The 24164-nt window shown below is 38.8% G+C and overlaps 2 protein-coding genes across 2 annotated transcripts; one reads left to right on the top strand and one right to left on the bottom strand.

Annotated features, from left to right (window-relative positions):
• Nucleotides 1-2952: 2952 nt before the first annotated feature.
• utp6 (UTP6 small subunit processome component) lies at nucleotides 2953-14258 on the bottom strand. Its single transcript, XM_088420314.1, has 19 exons — nucleotides 14011-14258; nucleotides 13559-13643; nucleotides 13430-13471; nucleotides 13244-13336; nucleotides 11349-11396; nucleotides 11215-11278; nucleotides 11004-11122; nucleotides 10862-10939; nucleotides 9220-9301; nucleotides 9047-9128; nucleotides 8787-8965; nucleotides 7606-7685; nucleotides 7431-7508; nucleotides 7160-7339; nucleotides 5616-5696; nucleotides 5393-5502; nucleotides 5255-5321; nucleotides 4194-4266; nucleotides 2953-3373 (listed from the first exon to the last, which is right to left on the bottom strand). The coding sequence occupies exons 1-19, from the start codon at nucleotides 14100-14102 to the stop codon at nucleotides 3216-3218; spliced, it is 1791 nt and encodes a 596-aa protein (XP_088276440.1). The 5' UTR covers nucleotides 14103-14258; the 3' UTR covers nucleotides 2953-3215.
• An 894-nt stretch (nucleotides 14259-15152) lies between these two features.
• On the top strand, nucleotides 15153-23892 carry suz12b (SUZ12 polycomb repressive complex 2 subunit b). Its single transcript, XM_088420518.1, has 17 exons — nucleotides 15153-15487; nucleotides 15708-15852; nucleotides 16367-16413; nucleotides 16495-16559; nucleotides 16650-16718; nucleotides 16811-16860; nucleotides 17280-17365; nucleotides 17449-17680; nucleotides 17766-17871; nucleotides 18002-18107; nucleotides 18219-18396; nucleotides 19936-20024; nucleotides 20112-20255; nucleotides 20782-20939; nucleotides 21022-21220; nucleotides 21871-21950; nucleotides 22531-23892. The coding sequence occupies exons 1-17, from the start codon at nucleotides 15473-15475 to the stop codon at nucleotides 22844-22846; spliced, it is 2085 nt and encodes a 694-aa protein (XP_088276644.1). The 5' UTR covers nucleotides 15153-15472; the 3' UTR covers nucleotides 22847-23892.
• The last annotated feature ends 272 nt before the right edge of the window (nucleotides 23893-24164 follow it).

The following is a 24164-nucleotide window of genomic DNA, read 5'->3' as shown; positions in this document are numbered from 1 at the left end:
TGGATACCCTTAGCACTATGCTGCCTCTCACAGGTCAGAGTTGGTACTAGAATAGGCCATCTTCGTGTGTACTGGTTATCATCTCGCGTACACTTGGTTTCTAAAGATTTTCCGTCTCTTTTTTTCTTCCGTTCTATTCCTGAGGTCATGCTCCACTTTTAGAACCCGCAGAGACTATTTGATATCGCTCAGAGTTGCCGAGCGAGTAGACAATAGCGGAAGTGCTTAATTGTTTAGCGCCCCTCTAGATTCTCTGCTTAGTAGCGTTGTTTTTTTTTGTTTTGTTTTTTTACTCAACGATTTTCCCGCTGAATACATATATTTATCTGATCGATTCTGTCTGCTGCTCGCTAGCACAATGACTTATGTATTTTTTTTTTCTGTCTGGAGCGTTTTGCTGGTTCAAGCTTTTATATTGAAACTTGCAACCGGATCTATTGACTGAACGTAACAGCCTGTCATCGAGCGAAACAAACAGCATGAGAAGGAACTAAATATTATTTGCGACTTCTGGATCTAATTGGGTGGATGTTTTTATCTAGCACCGCGTTGTCATTTAGTGCGTGCTGGTGAGTTTGGCTCATTTCATTCCGCTGACACACATTCGAAAGTCAGCCTACTCGTTCATCAACAGCTGATGATCAGCTGTTGCTGAGCTCACTGGGTTGAGCAATTGACGCCCGAGACGAAACGTCAAAGTGAAAAGTTTTCTTGGAAAATCAGTTATCAGCCCGGCTATTGATTTTTTTTCAAGGAGTATTTTTTTGCCAACATAAAATATTTTGTATTGTTCTGCATTGTTTACATTTCTTTCGAAGTTATAGTCATGTTGATATTTTTGATATATAATTTTCAACATTTTGTATTTTTCATCTCGTAATATTGTTTTCATATCTACTAATTTACAATGTTTTATTTTTATAGTCATATTTTGACATTTTGTTAATTATTTTATTTTTCATCGTTTCAGAATCATCCATCCGGTTTATTCGTTAAGTATTCCGTACTGGTCATCAAAAATTTATGAGGCATAAAGGTCTTCCTTCTCTCACTTGTACTTTACACTGCAAGGTCTATTATGAAACAAGATGTTGATTGTTATGTTCCAAATTAAAGCCTTTGTCACTTCAGTATCCCTTTCTGCTACAATGCAATGTGGATTTGATTTTGAGTACATTTCCAATCCTAATAGGTAGCATGTCTGTACTGTATTGTGTGAGGATATTAACTATGTATACCTACTCAATATTGTTCTATGTGCATCATCACAGTGGCCAACGACCAGTCAGCAGTGTCTGCGTCCGGCGCTCGGCTGTAGGTGACTCCCCCGATGGTCTCTCGCACCATGAAGGCGGTGGTGGACACCGTGTGGGCGGTGTGGAGCATCGGAGCCTCCATCTATGACTACATCCACACCAGTGCCATGGAAGAGCGCATACACACCCTGGAGATGGTCACCAGCGTCCACCAATGTGCCATTGGGCTGTTGTCGGCGGCCATCTTGGTGCTCTTCACCTACATATTCGTTAAGAAGCTTTGACAGTGAAGCAGACTGGAGGAGACTCAAAATGTGTTACAAGGTGAAACCAATGTATATTAGAACACAATTGGCGGGGCAACAAATGTAGACAGTTAATTTCATACCACTCACAGGCACAATTTCTTTAACCTCTTAAAAAGCAAAGCAATGACAGCATGTTAGTGATTCACAGCAGTTGTAGAAGCAAAAGAACTTTTTTTTTTTTTTTTTAACTGAGATAGATTATAGCATAAGCTCATGACGCACAAACTGTGCATGTGTTGTCACAGTCCACAACTTTTAGGTAGTAGGTACACTGGCAAAATTTTACACAGAATGCTCAGTTTGTATTAGTACTGTCAGGGAAAAAATCATTAATTTTTTTCATTGTGCTTCTACTTTATAGTTGTATATGTGTATATATACGTATATATACATACATAGAGAGAGAGAGAGAAAAGAGAGAGAGAGAAAGAGAGAATTGTGCAGTGTTAACTTTAAACATCACTTTCTGTGCAAGAGCACCTAACGTCAGTATACTTAAACTTTATTCAAAAGGGATCGGTATTGCAATACGTTGTTGCCATTTTGTCTGCCATTAAGGATCGTTACATCGTAGCTGCTGTAAGATGGCTGTCAATGATGAAAAAGTCTGGAATTTTTAAGTCTACTGACTGAGGAAACCACTGTACAGTATTGCTAAATCCATCCTCTTGAAATTCCATCGCAACATATGTTAAAGCGTTAATCAATATTGTCCAAGCATTTTTTTTTTAATTGCTATCAATTTTAAGAACATCAAAAGTCTGTATCTTAGTAAATTTAAAGAGGGAATAAATTAAAGGGCAAGTTGTCAAAAAAATCTTTTAAAAATTATATTAAGGTGCAAAATGACTGCAATATTAATCAGAATACCGTATTATGAGTATTGGGGATGCATATTACATATTGTGAAAAAAATATTTTGAATTGAATTCCCCTTTAAGTCAGGGGTGTGACTCCCTTCCCTAATTGGAAGCCATTTTAGTTTTCAGCAGTGGTAGGCCCTGAGGGGCAGCAAGGTTTTCTCTGCTGACACGAACATACTCAGAAAAAACATGTACTGTATTAATAAATATTTTAAGACCAAATTAGTCTCTCTGGTATCTTCTCTGTATGATATACCCCTTTTTGCAGTGCTTCCAGTGCAATATATCATGCTTGAATATTTCCATTTAAAAACTTTTTCAAATTGTCTCCGTTTCTTTGGGGTTTTACTTGCTTTTACCATTGCATGTCCATGTACATTAGATGTTCTTATAGCCCAGAACAGTTCCCCTTCTGATTGCATGGTACGAGTGCTTTACAATGTCCATTCCGAAATTAACGTCAAATTTGAATTGGTATTAATGAATGCATTAGTATGACGATGACATGTATTGACCTTACAGGGGTTAAAGGTGGTATCCAAAACAATTTTTATTTGAACAGTATCATAGTGTGTCTTTTGAACAGGCACTGATTGCCAGTAAGTACATGAAGTGTAACTACAACGGGAAAACCTTTGGAATCTGTACAGCAGACTTGATAAAACATGGTCAACTGACACATGTGTCTAAAGGAATGCTGTGAAAAGCAGCAAACGTCTTAAGACGTTCCCTAAGGCTGAGCAACGTCTGCTAATAAATGAACAGGTCTCAACCTGCATTTCTTCAAATCAGACTGAGTGTCCAGTTTGCAGGAGCGTGTATTTGGAGATGAACCTCTCCACGCTTTGGTCCTCCAGGAACTTCATGGCCCTCCAGTGGATCTTGCTGCAGTTTTCTGGCTGGCCGAGGGGCCCCATTTCCGCCTGGATGTACTCTAGCCACAGATCTTGACAAACACAAAGGTCAGGTGTGAAGAGAATGCTCAGATCATCTCTAAATTTTAAAGGCACCCTCATTTAGGAGTGCCTCCACCTACTATGAGCTTCTTACTAGCACTAGCTACAGTATGCTGGTAGCAAACTTCATAACAAGCAGAAATCTGGCAATATCTAACAATTATGCCATACAAAGAGGCAAAAAGCTCTGCTTCAAACAGTTTTTTGCCTCTACTCCAATTAGACTTTACAGTCAAACTAAACAAAAGAATTGCAAGTTGATTGAGCTACACTGAGAACAGTATCCCTATGTGTTATACTGCGCCCTGACGGACAATGCGCACACACCAAGTAGCACAATGGCTGTTGAATATGGATGGGGAGAGACAGAAATCCCACCAAATGAGATCTCTCACGTTTATGAGTTAACGAGAAAGACAGGATTTTTGCAATATTTCTAAATGAAAGAAAGCCTAGCATAAAGTTCCCATTTTGCAAAATGTTTTCTTTTTACTAAGCAGACTGCCAGAAAATGAACAATCTAGTGTGCAAATGTAAATATAAAAGAAGAGGCAGGCTCATTTTGCTGTTACAGCTGAAATCTTTACTAATGCTGAATAGTTTAACAAATTGCATACAGCTGGGGTGTATGGACTGTATGTTTGTTTTTGCAGTGTTTACAAACAGCCTTTGATAGATCTGCCAATATTTTACCATCCTATTCCTCAACTGGCAAACCAAAATATCACCTCAGGTGATTTAAATTGTTTTCCAAAGCTTGCCCAAAATAATAAATGGTTAGACTGAGAGGAATATTGGGTGTGAACTCACCTTCATCAGAGGAGCCAAACTCTTGCAGGACCCTTTCGTAGTAGTCTCTCAGATTGTTCATCTTTGGGGTCTTCTATTTAAAAAAAAAACAAAAAACATAACACTTATGTAACCTCAACTCCAGAGGTATCACTTTATTAAATGTTCAACTGTGCATGTCACAAGTAGTTAAAACTTCTTTTTTTTTTAACTTATTGAAATAGATTAGATTTATGTGCAATATATTTGAATTGAGTGAATTAAGTACAGTCTTTTTGTTTTCTTTTCCTCATATAAGTATTGTTTATGGTATGCATAATGTTACAGTGGGTTAGGAAATTGACTCCTTAAAGGGAGTATGTGTAATTTTTCGCATGCACCCGTGGGAGCTTTAGGGTCATTACTGTAAATGCAGCAATACACACACCTCCTCCAGATGTCCGTAGCTATGACAGACATGGCAACCTCCAGAGGAGTGCTACCCCCCATGTAATATCATTCAATGATAACTAAGACCTATGATCATATTTAAAACATACTGTTGGTCATTAAGAATATATTTATTTGCAAATTTCTTACATTTATAATAATTTAATTTATTCATTTTTAATGAAAAAATCTTACATATTGTCACCTTAAAAATTATACCTATCACTCGTTTTTTGAGCAGTGGTTCTACGAGACTAATGTATGAATGTCGGTCATGGTGGATTTTTTTTTTTTTTTAATTTAACTTTTTCTGGACTTGGCAGACAAATTTTGAGAACCACTGACAAAATGATGACTTTTTACAAGTGTCATTTCATCACATCAGGGTACCAGTGATGGTGAAATCAGACATGAAGTTCATGGTGTCATAGGACAACACAAATAACCCAGTTATTCAAAAATTAAAATGCCATTCAAAACATTGCCTGTACAGTTAAACATGTTATGATACTGATGCTAATGCAGGCACAAAAAAAATATTTTACATGATTCCCTGGTAAATATTTTGAAGTGAAAAAAAGTAATGAATTACACATGGGAGGTTCCACTATTTTTAAAGCTCACTTTGTTACAACATAATGTAATGAACTCACTTGTTCTTTCTCGATCTGTATCATTTTGATGAAGAAAGATTTGGATAGAGGTCGGTTTTCCTGAAGACTGAAACACACACGTGATTGATTCACTTTATAGTCTATAATTTACATCAGTGAGAAGACCCCTTTAGTTACCTTGTGAAAGTCTTTCTTGCTTTCTTGTAGCCTCCAGTGGAGTATGACCAATCAACATAGCTCTCTTTCATTTCCATGGCAACTTCCGCCACCACGGACAACAGACCTCTCTGAGAGCAAGCGGGAAGGAAGAACAAAGTGTCCAGCAAAAGTTATTATCATTGTGGGGACGTTTAATATCTGTTCAGTGTGGATCGCCATGTCTGGGTGATTTTATTTGAACCTTGAAAATAGCTTCCGTCTCCTCTGGGTTCCGGTTGGCTACACTCCACTGGACTTGTAGCTGCCAAATTGGTAAGCTCTCCTGTAGCCCAAGATAAGAAGCATCTTAACCAGCATGCAGAGACATTTATGATGAAAATTCCCTTAATTTTATATTTAGCTCATCATGTGCAGCAACAAGCTACATTCCGGGACAAACAGGATTGATTTAAATACACAATGTGAATTTGTCATTGTTTTATGCTTAGTTTGACAGTGGGGGCATTTCAAGATGCCTGGGGGCTTAAATCCTTGTAGAGTTGCATAAAGTACAGTAATCCTCATGCTGCAAATGCTCACGGCTCAAGTCTTATGAAAAGCCAGGAAAAACAATGACAAACTCATTCCTGACTATATGAATATGTCCACCGTTGTTTAAAGTGGCTGCATCATGTCAATTCAACTTTTGGGCGCTTTGAACGTGGTGACAATAATGATCACTCACTCAAAATAAAGTGTTATTTTCCTTACTTGACACATGTGTGAGAATTCCTATCATTGCTGTGCTCTCTTCACTAGCACCCCCCCCAATAAGGACACTACGATATGGGGTTTCTCGCCCATATTATACGAGCATGCCTCTTTCACTTTCATTTTTGCACCAGAGTTGGAGAGAATACATTTTGTACCTGGTCTCCCTAAACAACACATTTCCATTTCTTAAATAGTTTTACTGAAGAAACTGTCAATATGACAAAAATGTGTGTTTGGCTCCAAGAATTTTGAGGGGAATGTGGCTGAACCGCAGGTGTATATGATGGTCATTTCAGAGGAGTGCACGGTGAACCTTTGCCAGTATCGAGCGAACGTTGGGTAAAAATAAAATGAAAGCTTGCACAATTCCAAAAGTTGCACCAGATGGCGAGGCCATAACTGTAAGTACAGTAGTAGTGGCAATAATGCACTAATGTTAGCTTCATTGTATAGAAATTAACCATTTGCATAGGATGAATAGCACATAAATGCTGTATAAAGATTGTAGCTTGATGGGGCATTTTTCTTTTGCTTCCAACTTCTTCCATTTCCCAAATTGAAATACTGTTTATGTCTACTTTTGAATTTCTTAACGCTGTCAAACACTGGTTGAACACATAAGGTTACTTACTCCTATGTTATGCTATTTTTTTTTTAAATTGTTTCGTTTGCCATCCTTCAGCTTTAAAACCACATCATGAAGGGGGCGTGGAGGCCACACAGGGTTTCAGTGAACTCGACGTTTCACTTCCTGGTTAGAAAAGTAGCCACCAAAAAAAAAAAAAAAATTAAAACCTTCTTATTTAATATAACATTAAATTGTCAATGTGGCAAAGATAATAATTCCTCTTATATGCATATATTATTACCCTGTGAAAATTTTGAAATACCACAATATACCTTTGAATTATACTTTGTACACATTTTCTTTATTGTTTTTGTGTTATTTTATGTTGCTTTCTTTCATTGGAACAGGGGGATCCGTGTACAGAGTGGGTGTGTGTTAGTGTGTGTGTTCTGAGTTGTGGGAACCTTGGGATGAATGTGCGTCAGGGCTTCCTGGAACAGCCTTTCAACGTTATCTTTCTCCAACTGAATCAGCGTCTGCAAGGCCATGCTCCACATTGACACCGATTGGCTGTATCGCTGCGTGGCTGCGACGGCAATGTCCGCTGTGCCCTCAACATCTCCTGACGAGAGGAGGACCTGCAGCTACAGTAGGACATCATGTGATAATACATACGCGCTACAGAGTAGAACCCCTCATGCCAGGATACTCAAAATATTTGTTTGACTGAATTACCCAGTTCTTATAATAATCCTCTTTGAGCAGCGATGAGTCGTGGGCGCGCCGCAGAACTCCCAGCAGCCTCTCTTGTCTCTGAAAAGCATAACAAGCATTTTCATGTCTTTTCTATTGTGCTGATTTTGTTAAAGGTCCTCGAGAGCTTTTCCCAGTTGACTTTGGGTGACATTACCTTGTCCTTCAGCTCTTGGACATTTGTCTTCCTTTTCACCCTCTCCAGACAAAAGGCAACATAGGCTGTCCACATGGGTTCTGCAGGAGATAAGTCAACAAAACAGGTATGTTAAACTGTCAAAATCAAATGACCGTGTTTCTTTAAAAACTGCCAAATCAAGTTGCTGTATTTCCTTAAAGTAGTCTTTTCTTAAAAATGTTGTCTGAAATGCTTGTATTCGTTTGTAAACTATCAAACGACCAGAACCTTTTTCTTATAAGACTTATAAGGAATAGGTTGCATTGGTTTGACAAGACTACTTATATATTTCTTATAAGACTCATAAGGACTAGGTTGTATTGGTTTGACAGACTAATATCTTGAATCTTGAAAGCTTGTTGCTGGGAGCACTAGAGTGGAAGACTGGTTAACACATCCGCCTCACAGCTCAGAGGGCCTGGGTTTAGTTCCGGACCCGGCCTTCCTATGTGGAATTTGTATGTTCTCCCCGTGCCCACGTGACTTTTCTCCGGGCGCTCCGGTGCCCTCCCACATTCCAAAAACATGTATGTAGGTATATTAGACACTCTAAATTGTCCTTAGGTGGTATTGTGAGTGTGAATGGTTGTTGTCTTTGTGTGCCCTGCAACTCGCTGGCCACCAGCTCAGGGTGTCTTCCAACTGCTCTCCAAGGACAGCTGAGATAAGCTCTAGCACCACAGCCTAACCCGAACCCTAGCGAGCATAAGCTTGGCAGATGGGGAGGGAGGGTTAGATGGATGGATGCCTCATGAAACATAAAAAAAAAAAAAGATTTTACTCAAGCATATCACAAGCTTCAAAGAAAAAGGTTGCTGAAAAAAATCAGATTAATCATGGAAAGATTTTGCGATTTTGTGATTTGACTAGTTAAAAAGTTTGATTGCCTGACAGCACTAGTTCACCATATTTAAAAATGACAATGTACAAATACACACTACAGATGTTACAACAATAAAAATCCCTGATCACTTCATGAGGAATTATGATATTTTAGTAGTTCGTTAAAACTTACGTAACAGCTTGCAACAACCATAGGGAAAAGTATTGAGACACCTGGCCATTAGAATTTCAACAAAATATTAATAATATGTGTAGATATTGGTGTAGTCATTTTAAACAAAATAGTTTTAATGTTTTGTTAATGTCAGGGTTCTTACCAGTGTTGATGCGTTCAAGTCCTTTCTCGTAGACCTGAGCGCATTGCGCCTCTCTTCGGTCAACCTCTAAAGCACGGTCCTTGGCGGTCCGCAGCTCCTCTCCCATCCCGGGCGCCTCCAGCTCCCTCTTGGCTAAGAAGTCCCACGTCACGCTGTCATCGAGGTATTTGGTTTGCAGGCTGGAGAACGAGGCAACAGGAAAGTCTGGGTGTGTTTCATTTCGGGTGTTATGGGCAAATTTTGTTTTAGAGGTGACTCACTCCTGCAGGATGAATTCTTGGAAATCTTTGGTGAATTTAAAAATGGATGCGATGTTGAGGAGTGAGATGACAAACTCTGCGTCTGTAGGACAAAAAGAGGCAATTGGTAACTAATAGGGACTACTGTATATATTAAAGTCAATTACAGAATATAAAATAAGAAACACACCCACCTTTGTTTTTGTCTGTGGCGATGTTATACACAACCATTGCCAGTTTCCCACTCAGGATCTCGTCAGAGAACTTATATTCACCCTAATAATCAATAAAAAAATAACGGAAGAGGGTTTTTGTTTACTTTATCATGAATCATCCATTTCACTTAATTTGCATTTTATGTTCAAGCCTCATTCCAATGTGGATTTGTTCACTTTTTGATCGTTTAATACATTTAAAAACACTTAGAAAAATGTCGTTCATTTTCAGATCTTCTACATAGAATACAGACTCACCCAAATGCCACGTTTTGACAAATTAAAAACTCGACCAAGACGCATCAATTGTAAATGTTTTTCACCATCAATGGGACCTTGCACCTGGACCACTCAATTGAACAAAATGCAATCCTGTTGTGAGTGGAAGCACAAAAATAGGGGTGGGGGATTCCCTCTTAGAACCGTGCTCAAAAATAACCTTTAAGTTTGGGTCAGGCGATATGTTTTTTTTTTTGTTTTTTTTTTAGATCGATGCCGGACTATGGCTGAAAAAAGTATAGATTATCGATTAATCATCCCATTAGTTTAAATGATAACAATGAATAAAATGGTGTTACAGTGTTCCATTTCCTCCCAATGCATTTCAATAGGCGTCAATTATATGCAGAGTTGCCAGGTACCTATTACAGGCTTATGGCAGTACATATATTGTTTAAAAAAAAAAAAAAAAAAAAACATTCCATTTCGGTTCACAAAATGCATTGCGTGGCACAATCATGTTATAAGAGCAATAATCATTATTATTGACGAATAGTTGAATGGGTGTATTAACATATGTATGCTTAATTTATGTTGCACAATGTCTTTTAGGATTTCTTCAATGTCACTTTAAGCAGGGTGTGTGTAGTGACATTCTGGTCAATTCTTTGCACAACTTCATTGCATTGCTAAACCTATTCACTACTGGGATTAAAAAAAAAAAAGTATACATTTGTTTTATTTTAAATATCAGCTCTGCAGAATGACCAACAAATTTCATTATATTTAAAGTTACAATGTTTGGAGTACATCAGAGTAAAAAGTTAAAATAATCAGCAAATATTGGCCATTTGGCCGTTGTTTGAAAGGCCATGATTGGCTGATTTTATCGACCAGCCGATTAATTAGTCCAGCCCTAATTCAAAGTGCCAATTATCCCCAAATAAAACTCTTCAGTATTAGTAGGATTTTCTTAATGACGTTTTCCTACTGCCACTAAATAAGATCATACGCTGTCATCAGATGAGAATAAAACAGCATCAGTGACTTTTTTAAATATACTTTTTAAGTCACATTTAGTACCAGCATTATTTTTAAATTAAACATTAATCGTATTAATATTTATTGAATCATATAAAATTGGCCACCAACGGGGATCCATCTTTGTCCATCAATGCAGTTCACCTCTTGAACTCTCAAAACTCTTGACTTGTAGTTGTACGCCATGAAGATTATCACACACTATTTACTCATACTACTCAATGCAATAAAATGTTACCCAGTCCTGTTAATTGTTGCAAACTTTATGTAAACTGTGTGACTGTCTGCTAGTACAAAAAACATTTTCTCAATCTTGAGTAAATTTGCTGAAACGTATAGTTTTGGATCATGACCAACTCACGGTGTCTATCTTAGCTTCCTCCAGGTTTTCCTTCTGGTTTCTCAGCTTCTCACAGTGTAGCAGCTCCATGCGGAAGTACTACAACATATAATGGAATTAGCTTGGATGCTTCTTAAGAGTCAAAATTTTCCATGCTCCCTACCTCCTGGTAAATCTTTTTGTTGTCTGGGTGGAAGCGTAGAGCCCGGAGAAACAAGTGTCGGGCAGTTTCTGAGGAATTCCTCTCTTCCAACTCACTCTTGGCTGCCATGATCCACAGTGCTAGAAGTGAGAAGCAGAACACAAGTCAAATTAGTGTTGTCATAGGCCCCATTTTTGTTTAGCAAAAATGATGGTTAAAAGCCAAAGGGTACCCGGTTTATCAGGATGAATGGCGAGCATTGCTGAGAACACCTTGCTGAGCTGCCCCTGTGTGGCCTGAGGAAAGATATCATCACTTAATTTCCACTTTTGCTATTTAGATGAATTGACAATCATTTGTACGTACCCATTTCCTACAGAAGGCAACGTGGGAGAGCCAAAGCTGTATGTCATCCTGCAAGGCAAAGGTATTGGTTTTGCACCGCTAATACTGTTATCATCATATAAATTACATTTTATGAGACTAGCCAGTTGAAACAGTACAATTTATTTTGAAAAGACCTATGACTTTTTTTTAAAGGAAGACCTTATGTGCTAAGAAGGGGTGCACATAACTGGCACGTAGGTACGCATGACAGATATCACTGATGCGTAACGCTGCATGCTTCACTTTGCGCATTTGTGTACCTATCTACTTTCGTCCATGACAACCTGTCTAAGCTGAACCAATGTTTTTTTGTTTTTTTTCTGGTTTGTTTTTTCCTGAAAAGTTCATCCAAGATGTGCTGTTGTTTGAAGCACTTAAATGTGATGCAATATTTACTGCTCATATCCTCAGATGGCAGACAACTGTGCATTCGATATATGGTCGAAATCCTTTATTTGACAAGTATGAAAAGAGCATGTGAATGTAGTGCAACTTATGGCTGACAAACAAGCTAACCAAGAAGCAATAGCTAATTGCCCTCTTGCTCTGCGGCAAGACAAACTCCAAGAAAAAAAACAAGCTCTCCTCACTTTTCATAAAGCAAGTGCATCCCATGTCTTTCTTTTCTGACTGTCGGGGCTGTGTATCATTCTCATGAAAGTTATCGTTTACGTTGCGTCACTACAGTGATGCAGAATTTATCTGACTGTCTTGGACTAATTAACCTGGTTTTTGGAGGAACCGTGCAATCCATAGCTGATGGGACTTAAGATACCTTTCGAGGACACAGACTTGAATAACTTGACCAATGATCACTGTGTACAGGGCATAGGCAGATAACTGGATTTGCAATATTTCACGATTTTAAAAGTCACGGGTATTTATAACCGTCAAAATCTGTCAAAACCGATTTAATTTTCCCTCCCGCGTCGTCTGCCTTAACGGGCAACTGCAGGAATCAGCTCTCGTTGTGTATCATATGTAAGTTGTCCTCTGCTGCAGCAGACAATTACATTGTCTATTTTCTGCCTGTGTGGGTTCATTGAGGAAGACTGTTTTTAATGAGAGAGAGGGTACATGCCAAACACTATCTCCTGGTACTAACATGAATAATTCACAAGAAAAAAAAAAAAAGTGCCCCATTGGTTATATGAGCTTGACCTAATTCTCAAAAATGACACATTATTCTTGAACCACTGTATCGGATATTGTCATTACAACTTATTGTTAAAAATTACTGTACAGTACAACCTTCTGCAAAATCCTAATTTTAATTTTCAGATTTCTCACACTAATGTAACTACAGTATTCGTGATTTTTCATGTTTGACTGCATTTTAGTAACAATACAAGTTTTATTTTGCATTATTTTACAACTTCATTCTTGTAAAAATATTGCCCTCAAATTGATTCCATCCATCCATTTTCTATAGCCGCTTATACTCACAAGGGTCGCAGGCTTGCTGCTGCCTATCCCAGCTGACATAGGTAGTAGGTGGGGGACACCCTGAACTGGTTGCCAGTCAATTGCAAAATAATTTTTCCTTGTACAACTAAATACAACTATTCTCATGATCACAGGTTGTATCCTTTTAGATGTTTTACCCTCTCATAAAACTAATAAAGTACTCCTCCACAAAAATATTGGCTTTTTGTTTAATATTACAATACTTCAATACTTGTTGAAAAAAAAAATGTTTTTCAGAAAATGTGACATTTTTATTCATCCATGAGAGATGACATTGTAAACATTGACTTGCTCAAGCAATCAATTATCAGTGCCATGTTATTGCAATGTTATGATATTTTTGTTTTTGGGGGGCAGCAACACATCCTGAATATTTTATCAGTGCAAGGATGCAATTTCTAAAATACCTTCCATTTTTTTGTGGCCCTCTTGAAGACACTGTTGATTCTATGTATGATGGGAAACTCAATTTCTTCCTTCTTGAAATGGTATCTTATGTGCTGCAAAAGTTAACATGTACATTAGAAGCAGTTTGCAAAATAGCATTGACAAAAACAATAAAACAAGATGTCATAAATATCACATCCACCAACCGTTCTTCTCTTCTTGATCAACTCAAGGATGTTGATTTCATACTGTAAATTAATAAGATTGTTTGTGAATAATAGGTCTTTCTTATCTATGAGAGTAACGTGAGTGGTTTAGAGTTTTGATTATTCAACCTGTATGTATCCTATAAAGTCCTCTTTATTGATGACCACCCTGTGGAGCTTGTATTCCAGTGATGTCACCCTTTTGATGATAGCTCTGCAAAACACAAAGTTGCTCATCACTTGAGTATAACTCACATGCAGTATTATAGAGTTACAGAGACTTCCTTAGAATGAGCATCCATAAATTCGATTTGTTTTATCGTAAAAGAAAGCAATACCTCATGAAGTGGCCAAATGACACTTGCCTTGTCTCACAGTGCGGCGTATGATTCATAGCTGATGAACATTTAACCATTTGAAGCTAATGCTGATATCGATCATTGGCGCTTATCACTAAAATTTGTCTACAAAGATTACTTTAGTGAGTCCCACTATAAGTAAATTACGTGTGATGTTTATTGTTTAACTAACTAGCACCGTGCGTTCATAAGTGGAGCACATTTTTGTAAGTGTTTTCTTACTTGACTTCTTTCTTGGTGAAGAGTCCCACTCTTTCCAGTTGCTCCAACTCCGGAATTCTGTCCTCGATCTGCTGCTGAACAAACTCCGCCATTTTTCTCTCTTAACAGGAAAATGCATCCACCAGTCTATTGGTTTAATTAAATAGCCCAATGTCAGCTTTGTCAATGGACTATTATTAAACCGAGATCGTTCAACGAGACAGCTAGCGTTGACAATCAACCTCACGTACACATGTTCGGAAGTTGTGATTAGCCACACTTCCGGGTCCTATACCAAATGGCTCCGACCGGAAAACAAGAACGTAGAGAATTTTATTTATGTATGTATTTATTTTTACCTAATAGCGCCTAAAGAAAAGAAGCACTATTAAAATAAAGTGATGATTAAAGACGAGGAAATGTTTGTATAAAATAGTTATACTGTATCTTCACCCGCTGTAACATAAACTAAGGTAAATAACAAACTATACGAAATATATTTCATCAAAATATATTGCACATAAAATTAAATATAAACGAGCTTCAAAAAGCAACACATGGTACCGTATTGGGACATAAAATGTATTGCATATGAGTTTAAAGATGTAGTACTGATTTTAAAAGAAATAAACAAATAACACAGACTGTACACGAGGAGAGAGAGGGGGGGGGGGTATTATTGGCCAACTATCCAATACTGTAGTCCCTTTCGATTTGTTAATGTCTACGAATTTGTGTGCTACAAACGTACAAATAAAAGTGCTACAATACATCCCATCCTACATTTTTTAAAATTATTTTCCTAAAAAAAATCCAAATATATTTACACTATAAACGTTGGTAGGGTTTTTTTTTACAAGTCTAAATACACCTTCTACCCCACACCTGCGATGTACACTCTGCTGTGTAAAGCAGTTACCTTTACTTCACTTTATCATGCCTCATTGGTTTAGAACACAGGCGAGTTCAAATTTGTAACTATTCGAGGAGATTCATTGGCGATATTGATTAAATTTAATGGAATATAAAGAAAAATGCGCCGGCCTGACTGTGTGAATTCATCCACTCGTAAGCACGCGCCGTTTCCCGCAAAATCGCAGAGACCAAGAGCGCGTACACGTCACTTCCTTTTTCCAGTAGCCAATCGTAGCCGTGAATTCACATAGACCGGCTCTCATTGGCCGTCAAGTGAGCAGTGCTCTGTTGTTCATTCCAAATTGAAGGGACGCCGCACAGCAATAAATCACAAATAAATCCCTATTAATGTCATTTAAAATTTTCAATCCACATCCGAAAGAAGAACAACATCAGTGGCTGGACGCGGCAACCCTGGATTTCTACCGGTTTCTTTACCGGCAAAACATGCTAGCATCGCTAGCTAACTAGCAAGCGACCAGCTTCTCGTCGCGTCCTGTTCGTCTTCATGGGCTTCCGCTGTTGATTCTTCGAGACTTGTGCTGGGGTCAGCGAGGCTTACAATTTGATGCCATCCGCCAGGGTAGGGTTTCTTTATTTATGTCGAATACACTCAAAGACGAGTAGTTTCGTCAGTATTAGTTTCTCGTCGGACGAAAAGAACACCGAACCTAGCCAACTAGCGAACTAGCAATGCGGTTTTGCTAGCCGCCGAGCTAGTCGTTGCGGTAACTTTTGCGGCACAGCTATTGTTTGTCCCGTCATTTTACCCGTTTCAACACGAATATGATGTCCACACGTAGAATTCCGGCCACATAATGAGCGGGGCGGGTTGCAAAGCGAACTGCGCCGTGTACCCCGCCTCGTCCGCGATGTTGAACTCCGTGAAGAAGCCGAAGATGGAGCAGATCCAGGCCGACCATGAGCTCTTCCTCCAGGCCTTCGAAAGTGAGACTTCAGCCTTCGTTCAGTTTCGTTTCATCTATAGTTTCAATCAATAGTATCTAGTTAGTACGTGGCTCTGAGTTAAATTGTTTTAGATCTCGTGTTAACGATCTCGTCACCAAAACCCAATTGATTGTTTTCTACAGCCCATCGCTTTAAAGCAGCGTCAAATTGTCATTTTTGTTTAAATTTTTACAAAAAAGTTGTGTTTTTTCCCCATGTTAAAATAAAACACTATCAGAAGTAACGTTAACTACTTAGTTTAACAAAATTCAAAGAATAACTAGACATGCCTCTTTCATTTGGTTTCAAAGACCCTGTTGATTGTTTTTCTCCTAGGCCCATAACAGCTTTCAACTTGTCACATTTCTTTTGATGTGGAGCGTTTATATCTGTTTTAAAGTATACTGGGTACATTCAGTGGGGTTGGATGTCCATAGACTGCCTAACACTCAACAATGACTGCATAATAGTCTATTCTGTTAAGTGCTTTATTATTATGTTCTTTCATTCCCAGAGCCAACACAGATCTATAGATTTCTTCGCACCCGAAACTTGATTGCAGTAAGTTACAGAATGTTATTTTTGAGTTCTTTTTAATGAGATTAATATCTAAACAAGTGATTGCACCCTCCCCCCTTTTAGCCGATATTTTTGCACAGGACACTCACCTTCATGTCTCATAGAAATGGTCGCTCAAATGCAAAAAGGTACAGACAACTATCACTAGTGCATCTGTGTCTACTGTCTTATCTTCCAAGCATAACATAAATTCCAAGTCTCTGTCTGTTTATTCCCAGGAAAGCATTCAAAGTAGATAACATGTTGCAAACTGTAGAGAAGATGAAAGGAGAGCAGGAATCTCCCAGGTAACATGGATCCAAGATAGCTTTCAGTATTACTACCAAGAACTAAATAAATAATAACATTTAACTTAATTTCCACTTTTGTCTCTGTTTAGTCTGTCTTCACATTTGCAGTTAACCTTTACTGGGTTCTTCCATAAGGATGGTAAGTAGACCTATGGTTGAGGCAAAACGCGTTCATGTCCTTGCCAGATTAGTAATTGAAGGTGAATATTTACTTATTCAATGTTGTCCTCTGATCGGAAATGACTCAAGAAATGTAATAAAACAATAGTCCATATTAGTCGCTTGGCGAGACGTGTACTTGAATCAAATATGCACCTCCTTCTAAAAAATGCCTTCCCTTATGCTATTAGGAAAAAACTCTTAATTATTTCAGTCATGAGCATTGTTAAAAAGTTTAGGGATGAGCCAATTTTGATCTATCCACCAAAACAGCACCTTGTGTGACACTTAAACTGTCTTGATGCATACTGTCAAAGTTCCCTGTTAGGTATTAAACAATCATATTTTGTGTTCTACATTGTATTGATGAAAATGTAATTTATTTTTTCTTTCTTTTAGAAAAGCCATCTCAGAACTCAGAGAATGAGCAAAATTCCGTCTCCTTAGAGGTGCTACTTGTTAAAGTTTGCCATAAAAAACGCAAGGTAAGGCTTCACATTCAGCCTCTTATGTTGCATTATCTTGTTTTGTTTTTTGTTTTTTTTGCTCACTTCTATGCATCTTCCAGGATGTCAGCTGCCCAGTTAAGCAAGTGCCTACCGGTAAAAAGCAGGTGCCTTTGAATCCCGACAGCCAGCAAAGCAAGCTGGCTTCTTGTCCCTCGTTAGTTGTGTCCAGCAATGAGTTTGAGCCCAGCAACAGCCACATGGTCAAGTCGTACTCACTCCTCTTCAGGGTGTCGCGCACAGGCCGGAGGGATGCCAATGGCCTGCCCAATGGTGAAGTCAACGAGAACATTGGTAAAATCTTCTCAGGTTTTACAGTGAACCTTTTGGTGATACAAATGTAATGCTAGTGTGTCTATATGTGTGTGTTTGTGTGTAGATGTGAGAGATTCTCAAAGTAGAAAGAAGAGGAACTCATCTCTTAAAGAAGAAGGAGATGCAACAGAAACTTATGTTGCTCAAATGACTGTTTTTGATAAGAACAGGTACATTTATGGATCAACAAATTGTAAACCCTACCACTTAGACTATGTTGTGTCTTTTACAACTGATTTGGTTGTTTTCCTAATGGATTGACTGCTGAGTCTAAATTCCTCCTGTTTTTAATCTGAGCAGGAGGTTGCAGTTGCTGGATGGTGAGTATGAGGTATCCATGCAGGGGATGGAGGAGAGCCCGGTGAGCAAGAAGCGTGCTACCTGGGAGACTATCCTTGACGGCAAGGTAAGGGTTTATGTTTACGTGCTTGGCTCGTGACAATCACAGACATGGTCCTGCTGATAGACTTCATCATATCAAATCACTGACCGCCATGTCGTCTGTCTCCTATTTCAGAGGCTGCCGCCGTTTGAAACATTTTCTCAGGGACCCACATTACAATTTACTCTGCGCTGGACTGGCGAGGCCAGTGGGAAGTCCACAGCCCCTGTTGCGAAACCTCTGGCTACCCGAAACTCCGACGCCTCTGGCCCCATGGAAACCAGGACTAGTCATCACAGAGCCACCCCCTTGGGTAAGGTGTTACAATTAGAGCGTCTCTTACAAAAAAAAAAAATTATATATATATATATATATATATATATATATATATATATATATATATATATATATATATATATTCAAGAACTCATCAGCATTTTTATTTTAATTCATATTTTATTCTTTTATTTTTATGAAAACCATAAGTATAGTTACAGAACTTTAGCAATGTTGCTATAGCCAAAGAAAATATGAAAAAGAAACTATGTTTTTAAAAACAAATAGTAGGTAATAAGTGATTGTGTGTGCCAACATGCTATATTTGTTCAAGTTGCAAAACCTCCCTTTAAGAAATCACCTTGCCTTGATTAGTTGTCGGCTATATCAAAATCCCTGAAATATGGATATGTAATAATGAAAATATGTTACAATGCTTGGTTTACTAAAAACAGTTTTTACACCTTAAAATGGTCAAAATAACAAGATTAGAAAACAAGGAATGATTGGGCCGGGGCATGGTGGTGGAAAAGTGTTTAGCGCGTCGGCCTCACCGTTCAGAGTCATGAGTTTAATTCCACCTCGCTCTGACCGTCCTGTGTGGGGTTTGCATGTTTTCCCCATGCCTTTGTGGGTTCCCTACGTACATGCATGGTAGGTGTATTGGACACTTTAAATTGTCCTTAGTTGTGAGTAGTAGTGTGCCCTGCTGGCAACAAATTAAGGGTGTTCCCCGCCAACTCTTATAGTCACCTGGGTTAGGCACCAGTAACTCAATGAGAACAAGCGGCTATAGAAATCAATGGATGGACGATTGGGCCAGTGTGTTTACTTGTACTTGGTGGGCGGACCCAGTATTTATTTTCATTTTTTTTGCATAAATTTGACTTCGGCCTTTATGTTCCACATTGTGTAGTATGGTGTTTTTGTTTGTTCGTTTGTTTCTTACTGGCAAAAGGTACCCAAATTGTGCTGCTTTCAGTTCCAGGTTTTAGTCAAAAGCACTGATGGGACATAACATTACTTAGCGTAATTCCCCAAATATGAGAAGCACTTTTTCTCCTTCAAATGAAGGCCAAAAGTATGGGTGTATCCTCCACCTGCATTTGTTTTCGTACTCCTGCATGCACATTGTCAGCCACATAAGCAGAATTTTGATGCACAGATGTGCATTTTTAGCTAGAGAGCTCTCACTCACGCACTTACTTTCTCGCCACAGCACTATGCCTGCAATAAATAAATTCTGGTTATAAAAACAATACCTGAAGAAATTACAAATAATATTGATTCTTTTTTGCTATGGTTTTATATTGTCACCAAATTCTTGGTGCATCCTATACTCGGTAACATAGAAAATACCAGAATTTGACCCTAAACTTAAGAGTGCGTCGTATACACAGGTGCTTCCTATATTTGGGGAATTGCAGTCCTTTTATTAGGCACAGAAAGAGTCACATCTTCCATTATTTCAAATAAAGATATGATTGAGAAACTTCACTGTTTACCTTTTGATAAAGTGTCATACTGTGTGTATTTATTTTTGATTGAACAAACTCCTCCATGTGTTCATTTTTAGCAATGAAAGAGTCAGTCAGTACAGATATCCAGACAAGGAAAGAACTTGTCCAGTGTGAGCCACGCCAAAAGCTACGGATATTTTATCAGGTAAGTGCTTATGATGGAAATGGCTCACCCTTGATATGGCTTTCGATATCCAGTTTCTTGATGTGTTGTAAACTTTTCCTGACTTAGTTCCTGTACAACAACAACACGCGGCAACAGACGGAGGCAAGGGATGACCTTCATTGTCCTTGGTGCACACTGAACTGCAGCAAGCTCTACAGCCTTCTCAAACACCTCAAACTTTCCCACTCGCGCTTCATCTTCAACTATGTGGTAAAGCAGAACAACATTCCTGTCTTTTTTTTGTGGGAATTTTAACGCTGCCTTTAAGAATCCTGGGAGTACCTGACCTCAAGATAGTCATTTCAAACGTAGACATAGATCATACACAACCACTGCCAGAGATATGCTTGTGTAGATAAAGCACTCGTTCCAACAAACCCAATCTTGGTGAATTTTTGTAATGCATTTTTTCTGGAATAACAGCTTCTCCACAGGACAAACTGAATTAAAGTAAGAATTGAATGAAAAAATAAACCGACAAGAAAATAACAAGCAAATCAGATCATGTTCTAAAAAAGAAAGCGTCATGTAAGCAGCCACAGAGAGAGTGGCAATTTAAAAACAAACAAACAAAAAAAAAAGACCTAACCAAGAGGGAAACACAAAGTGCATAAGCATGCATATACACACAAAGACAAAAGGTTTCATTAATATTAGTTTCTGGTCGGAGATAAAGAACATTGAACGTTACACTCACACATTGACGTAAAATTTCACAAAATGTTTAAATTTTCAGCCTCACCCCAAAGGAGCAAGGATAGATGTATCCATCAACGAGTGTTACGACGGCTCGTACGTTGGCAATCCTCAGGACATCCACAGCCAACCAGGCTTTGCTTTCAGCCGCAACGGCCCCGTCAAAAGGACCGCCGTCACTCACATACTGGTCTGCAGGTAAACTATTGGCGTGTAAGCGCCAAGAAGTTAAGACCATGATATTGTCATGTTATTCACTTACTTCTTTTTATTATTGCAGACCCAAGAGAACCAAGCCAAGCCTGTCTGAGTTTTTGGAGTCAGAGGACGGTGAGTTGGAGCAGCAGAGGACCTACGTGAGCGGACACAACCGCCTCTACTTCCATAGCGACAGTTGCATGCCGCTGCGACCCCAGGAGATGGAAGTAGACAGCGAGGATGAGCGAGACCCAGAGTGGCTCAGAGAGAAAACCGCCACGGTAGGGTTAGAGCTGTTGCTACTGGATATTTTCTTCTTTATGGCCATAGACTAGGGAAATCTCATCTAATATTTGTTACAACGGTCAAACTATTTGGTTGAACCAAAATTGTTTTTAAAAAGGTTCTTTAATCTGGTGTTTATTTGCAATGAATATATTTGCAATGGAAATCTGAGTGATTGACGACCCCCCCCCCCCCCCCCCCCCCCCCCCCCAAAGGTGTGTAATTGCCTAAAGATGCCACCAAATGGCAGAAAATGCCTTTTGTTTTTGGTTTTTTATTCAAGAAGGCAACCACTTGATTGAGTACAGCTACCAACCTCACTTCAATGAGGCTGCTCGGCATTTTGATGCCATATTTTTATATTGTGCTTTGGTGGTACAAATGACTTGCAGAAAGGCAGAAAAGAACTTTCAGTTCTTTCGCAAAAAGCTAGATGCCTATTTGAGGAAGCAATTATTAATCTGAAGTGGATGCCGCCTCCCAATTTCTGCCCACAGCCATTATTTGAGGAAATGGTCACTGTGAAACGAATGTTGACACTTCAAGGTAGCTGTTTTGATTGGTACCATTTGTATTGGTTGTATTGATCTGACAGTTGTGAGGTTATTCAGTTGTCCTTACGTAATTTATCTTCTTATTTGTCCAGCAACTAGATGAGTTCACAGATGTCAATGAAGGAGAGAAGGAGGTGATGAAACTGTGGAACCTTCATGTCATGCAGCACGGGTATGTGAAGACTTTTGTGAATGTTTTTTCCCCAAATTGATTACCGGTATTATTTGCAACAAAACAATCAGGTTTATCAGTTTGAAAGTTAAATATGTCGTGTTTGTACTGTATTAAATTTGATATTTGTTTAATACCATTTTCAACTCATTCGTCCTTCTGTTTTTGTTCGTTTAACACAATGTCGCAACTTTGAAATTGGGTTTGTATAAAGAATTGTTTATACACATGAATGTCGATCAATTACCTATTTTTAATTATTCATCTTAACAATAGTCCCTGGAAAATGTGATTGTGGACCACTCAATATTTTTAAGATATTTTCAAAGTCTTTTTTAAATAAGACGAACCACCAACAATTTACCATCTCAAGAAATTAGAATACAAGAAATCACAAAGGGATTACAGAAATGAGCTAGACATTGGCCTTCTAAGGAGTACTTTTTGTTGAATGACTCTTTAATTTTTGAATCAAACTACTGCAATGTATGAACTTTTCTATCATACGTGAGATAGATGCACTTGTATACTGTATGCGATTTTCTCCGACAATAAAGTTGTGATGTGGTTTGTATGGCAGCTTCATAGCGGACAACCAGATGAACCAGGCTATTATGCTCTTTGTGGAAGACTGCGGTGCGCACATCGTCCGCCGCAACCTCTGCCGCAACTTCCTACTGCACCTGGTGAGCATGCACGACTTCAACCTGGTGGGTACGGCCACCATCGACCGGGCCATGACGCGACTGAAGCAAATCCAGGAGGAACTCCCGGAGGACACCGAGGAGCAGCAGGAGCGTGCCCTGCTCGTGGCTGCGGGAAGCTGCAACGGCAACGCGGCGCCCTCCGGTGCGGGGAAGCAGGGCAAGCGAACAAAAAGCGCACTCACGGACTGATGCAGGCATAAAGGCCAGAACTTGTAGTAGTCGCGGGAGAGCCCTCCCCTATCAATAAACATTTCCAATTTTGGTGCTTAGAGGTGGTCAGCAGACCTGACTGCAAACAGACCAATATACAAGGTAAACAAGTTGTTTACAACTTGAACTCAACCAAATATGAATCATGTTGAAGTGAATCACCCACATCACATGACCGGACGATGTCTTCCGGTAAATATGAACATGTTGCTGGGGTGGGGAACCTTAAGTTTATGAGAGTGTTTGATCCAAGCCCAAACAAATTTTTAACCCACAAATGCTCCTAATATATGAAATCCTGATATTTTTTAATACACTTAGTACGGCTCACTGAGGACTAGACCCTGAAAGAAAAAAAGGTTCCCTGCCCTTGTTCTAGTGTGTCCTCCTAATAGATGAGGATCATCAGAGCTACAGTTGAAACTGTACTGGTAACAGGAATTGTACACATACATGATAACCTTTTTAAATCCCTTAGCTGATTATTTTTTAGCACTTGATGTTTGTATTTAGAGATTTTTCTTTGTCATAAACTCAGCTGCACCCAAATGTGTAAGGCAGCCTTTCTCCAGCCGCCTGGGGAAAATCTGAGGAAATTGTGTTTTGGTCTCGCTCTTGAGGCTGATTGCAGGAAATATCGAGCAATTCATGAGATAAGAGACTGTGGGCTCAAAAAAATAAAAATGTTGGGCTTTCTTTCTGGACTGTGGAGTTCAAATGATCACAGTTAGATTTTAGTTTCAGCGCCGCTCTACCAAAGGGGTCACTCATCAGTATTTTGAAATCCTGTTAGGTTTTTTTTTTTTTTTTTTTGTGACTGTGGATATAAACTGACAATGATGGTTCATTTCCAACCCTAATTCGCTATGTTTTTTTTTCTTTTAAGTCGGATTTATTACTTTGATCAACAAAAAGGGGAGTGTCTCACCTTTTATTGACAGAAACACCCCCATTGGGAATCATGTAAAGAACTACACTCTGGATTTAGGGTTTTTATATTTAAAATAAAAACAGATTCAACCTAATTTCTGCATCATTGTTCAAATAAATCTTTGCGAATCCGTCTACTGAGAGCCTTTGTAGACCTAATGTAAATGAATATTTGAAGCTGGGACCTGTCCCTCCCACCCCCCAACTTTCACTGTGATGCGGGGTACGAGCTGGAGAAGTTGCCAGTCAATTGTAGGGCACAGTTTTGTGAAGAAAACTTGTCTCAAAAACGTTTTTTCTTTTTCAAATTGCTTATTTTAAATTGAACAATTGGGTTGACGATCATCTTCACAACTAGATGGCGGTA

The sequence above is a fragment of the Hippichthys cyanospilos genome, chromosome 7 (assembly GCF_059441005.1).
Source record: "Hippichthys cyanospilos isolate Australia breed blue-spotted pipefish chromosome 7, RoL_Hcya_1.0, whole genome shotgun sequence".
NCBI lineage: Eukaryota > Metazoa > Chordata > Actinopteri > Syngnathiformes > Syngnathidae > Hippichthys > Hippichthys cyanospilos.
The sequence above is the reverse complement of the archived record's forward strand: the minus strand, read 5'-3'. Positions and strand labels throughout refer to the sequence as shown.

Excerpts from the sequence above, each read along its gene's own strand:
- suz12b (XM_088420518.1), top strand. Across the intron at positions 17,872-18,001 it reads ACTGTTTTTGATAAGAACAG|GAGGTTGCAGTTGCTGGATG; the intron begins GTACATTTATGG and ends TAATCTGAGCAG. Across the intron at positions 18,108-18,218 it reads AGACTATCCTTGACGGCAAG|AGGCTGCCGCCGTTTGAAAC; the intron begins GTAAGGGTTTAT and ends CTCCTATTTCAG.
- utp6 (XM_088420314.1), bottom strand. The coding sequence starts at position 14,102 with ATGGCGGAGTTTGTTCAGCAGCAGATCGAGGACAGAATTCCGGAGTTG. Across the intron at positions 13,644-14,010 it reads TTCACCAAGAAAGAAGTCAA|AGCTATCATCAAAAGGGTGA; the intron begins GTAAGAAAACAC and ends TGTGTTTTGCAG. Across the intron at positions 9,302-10,861 it reads AGGAAGCTAAGATAGACACC|GGTGAATATAAGTTCTCTGA; the intron begins GTGAGTTGGTCA and ends ATTGATTATTAG.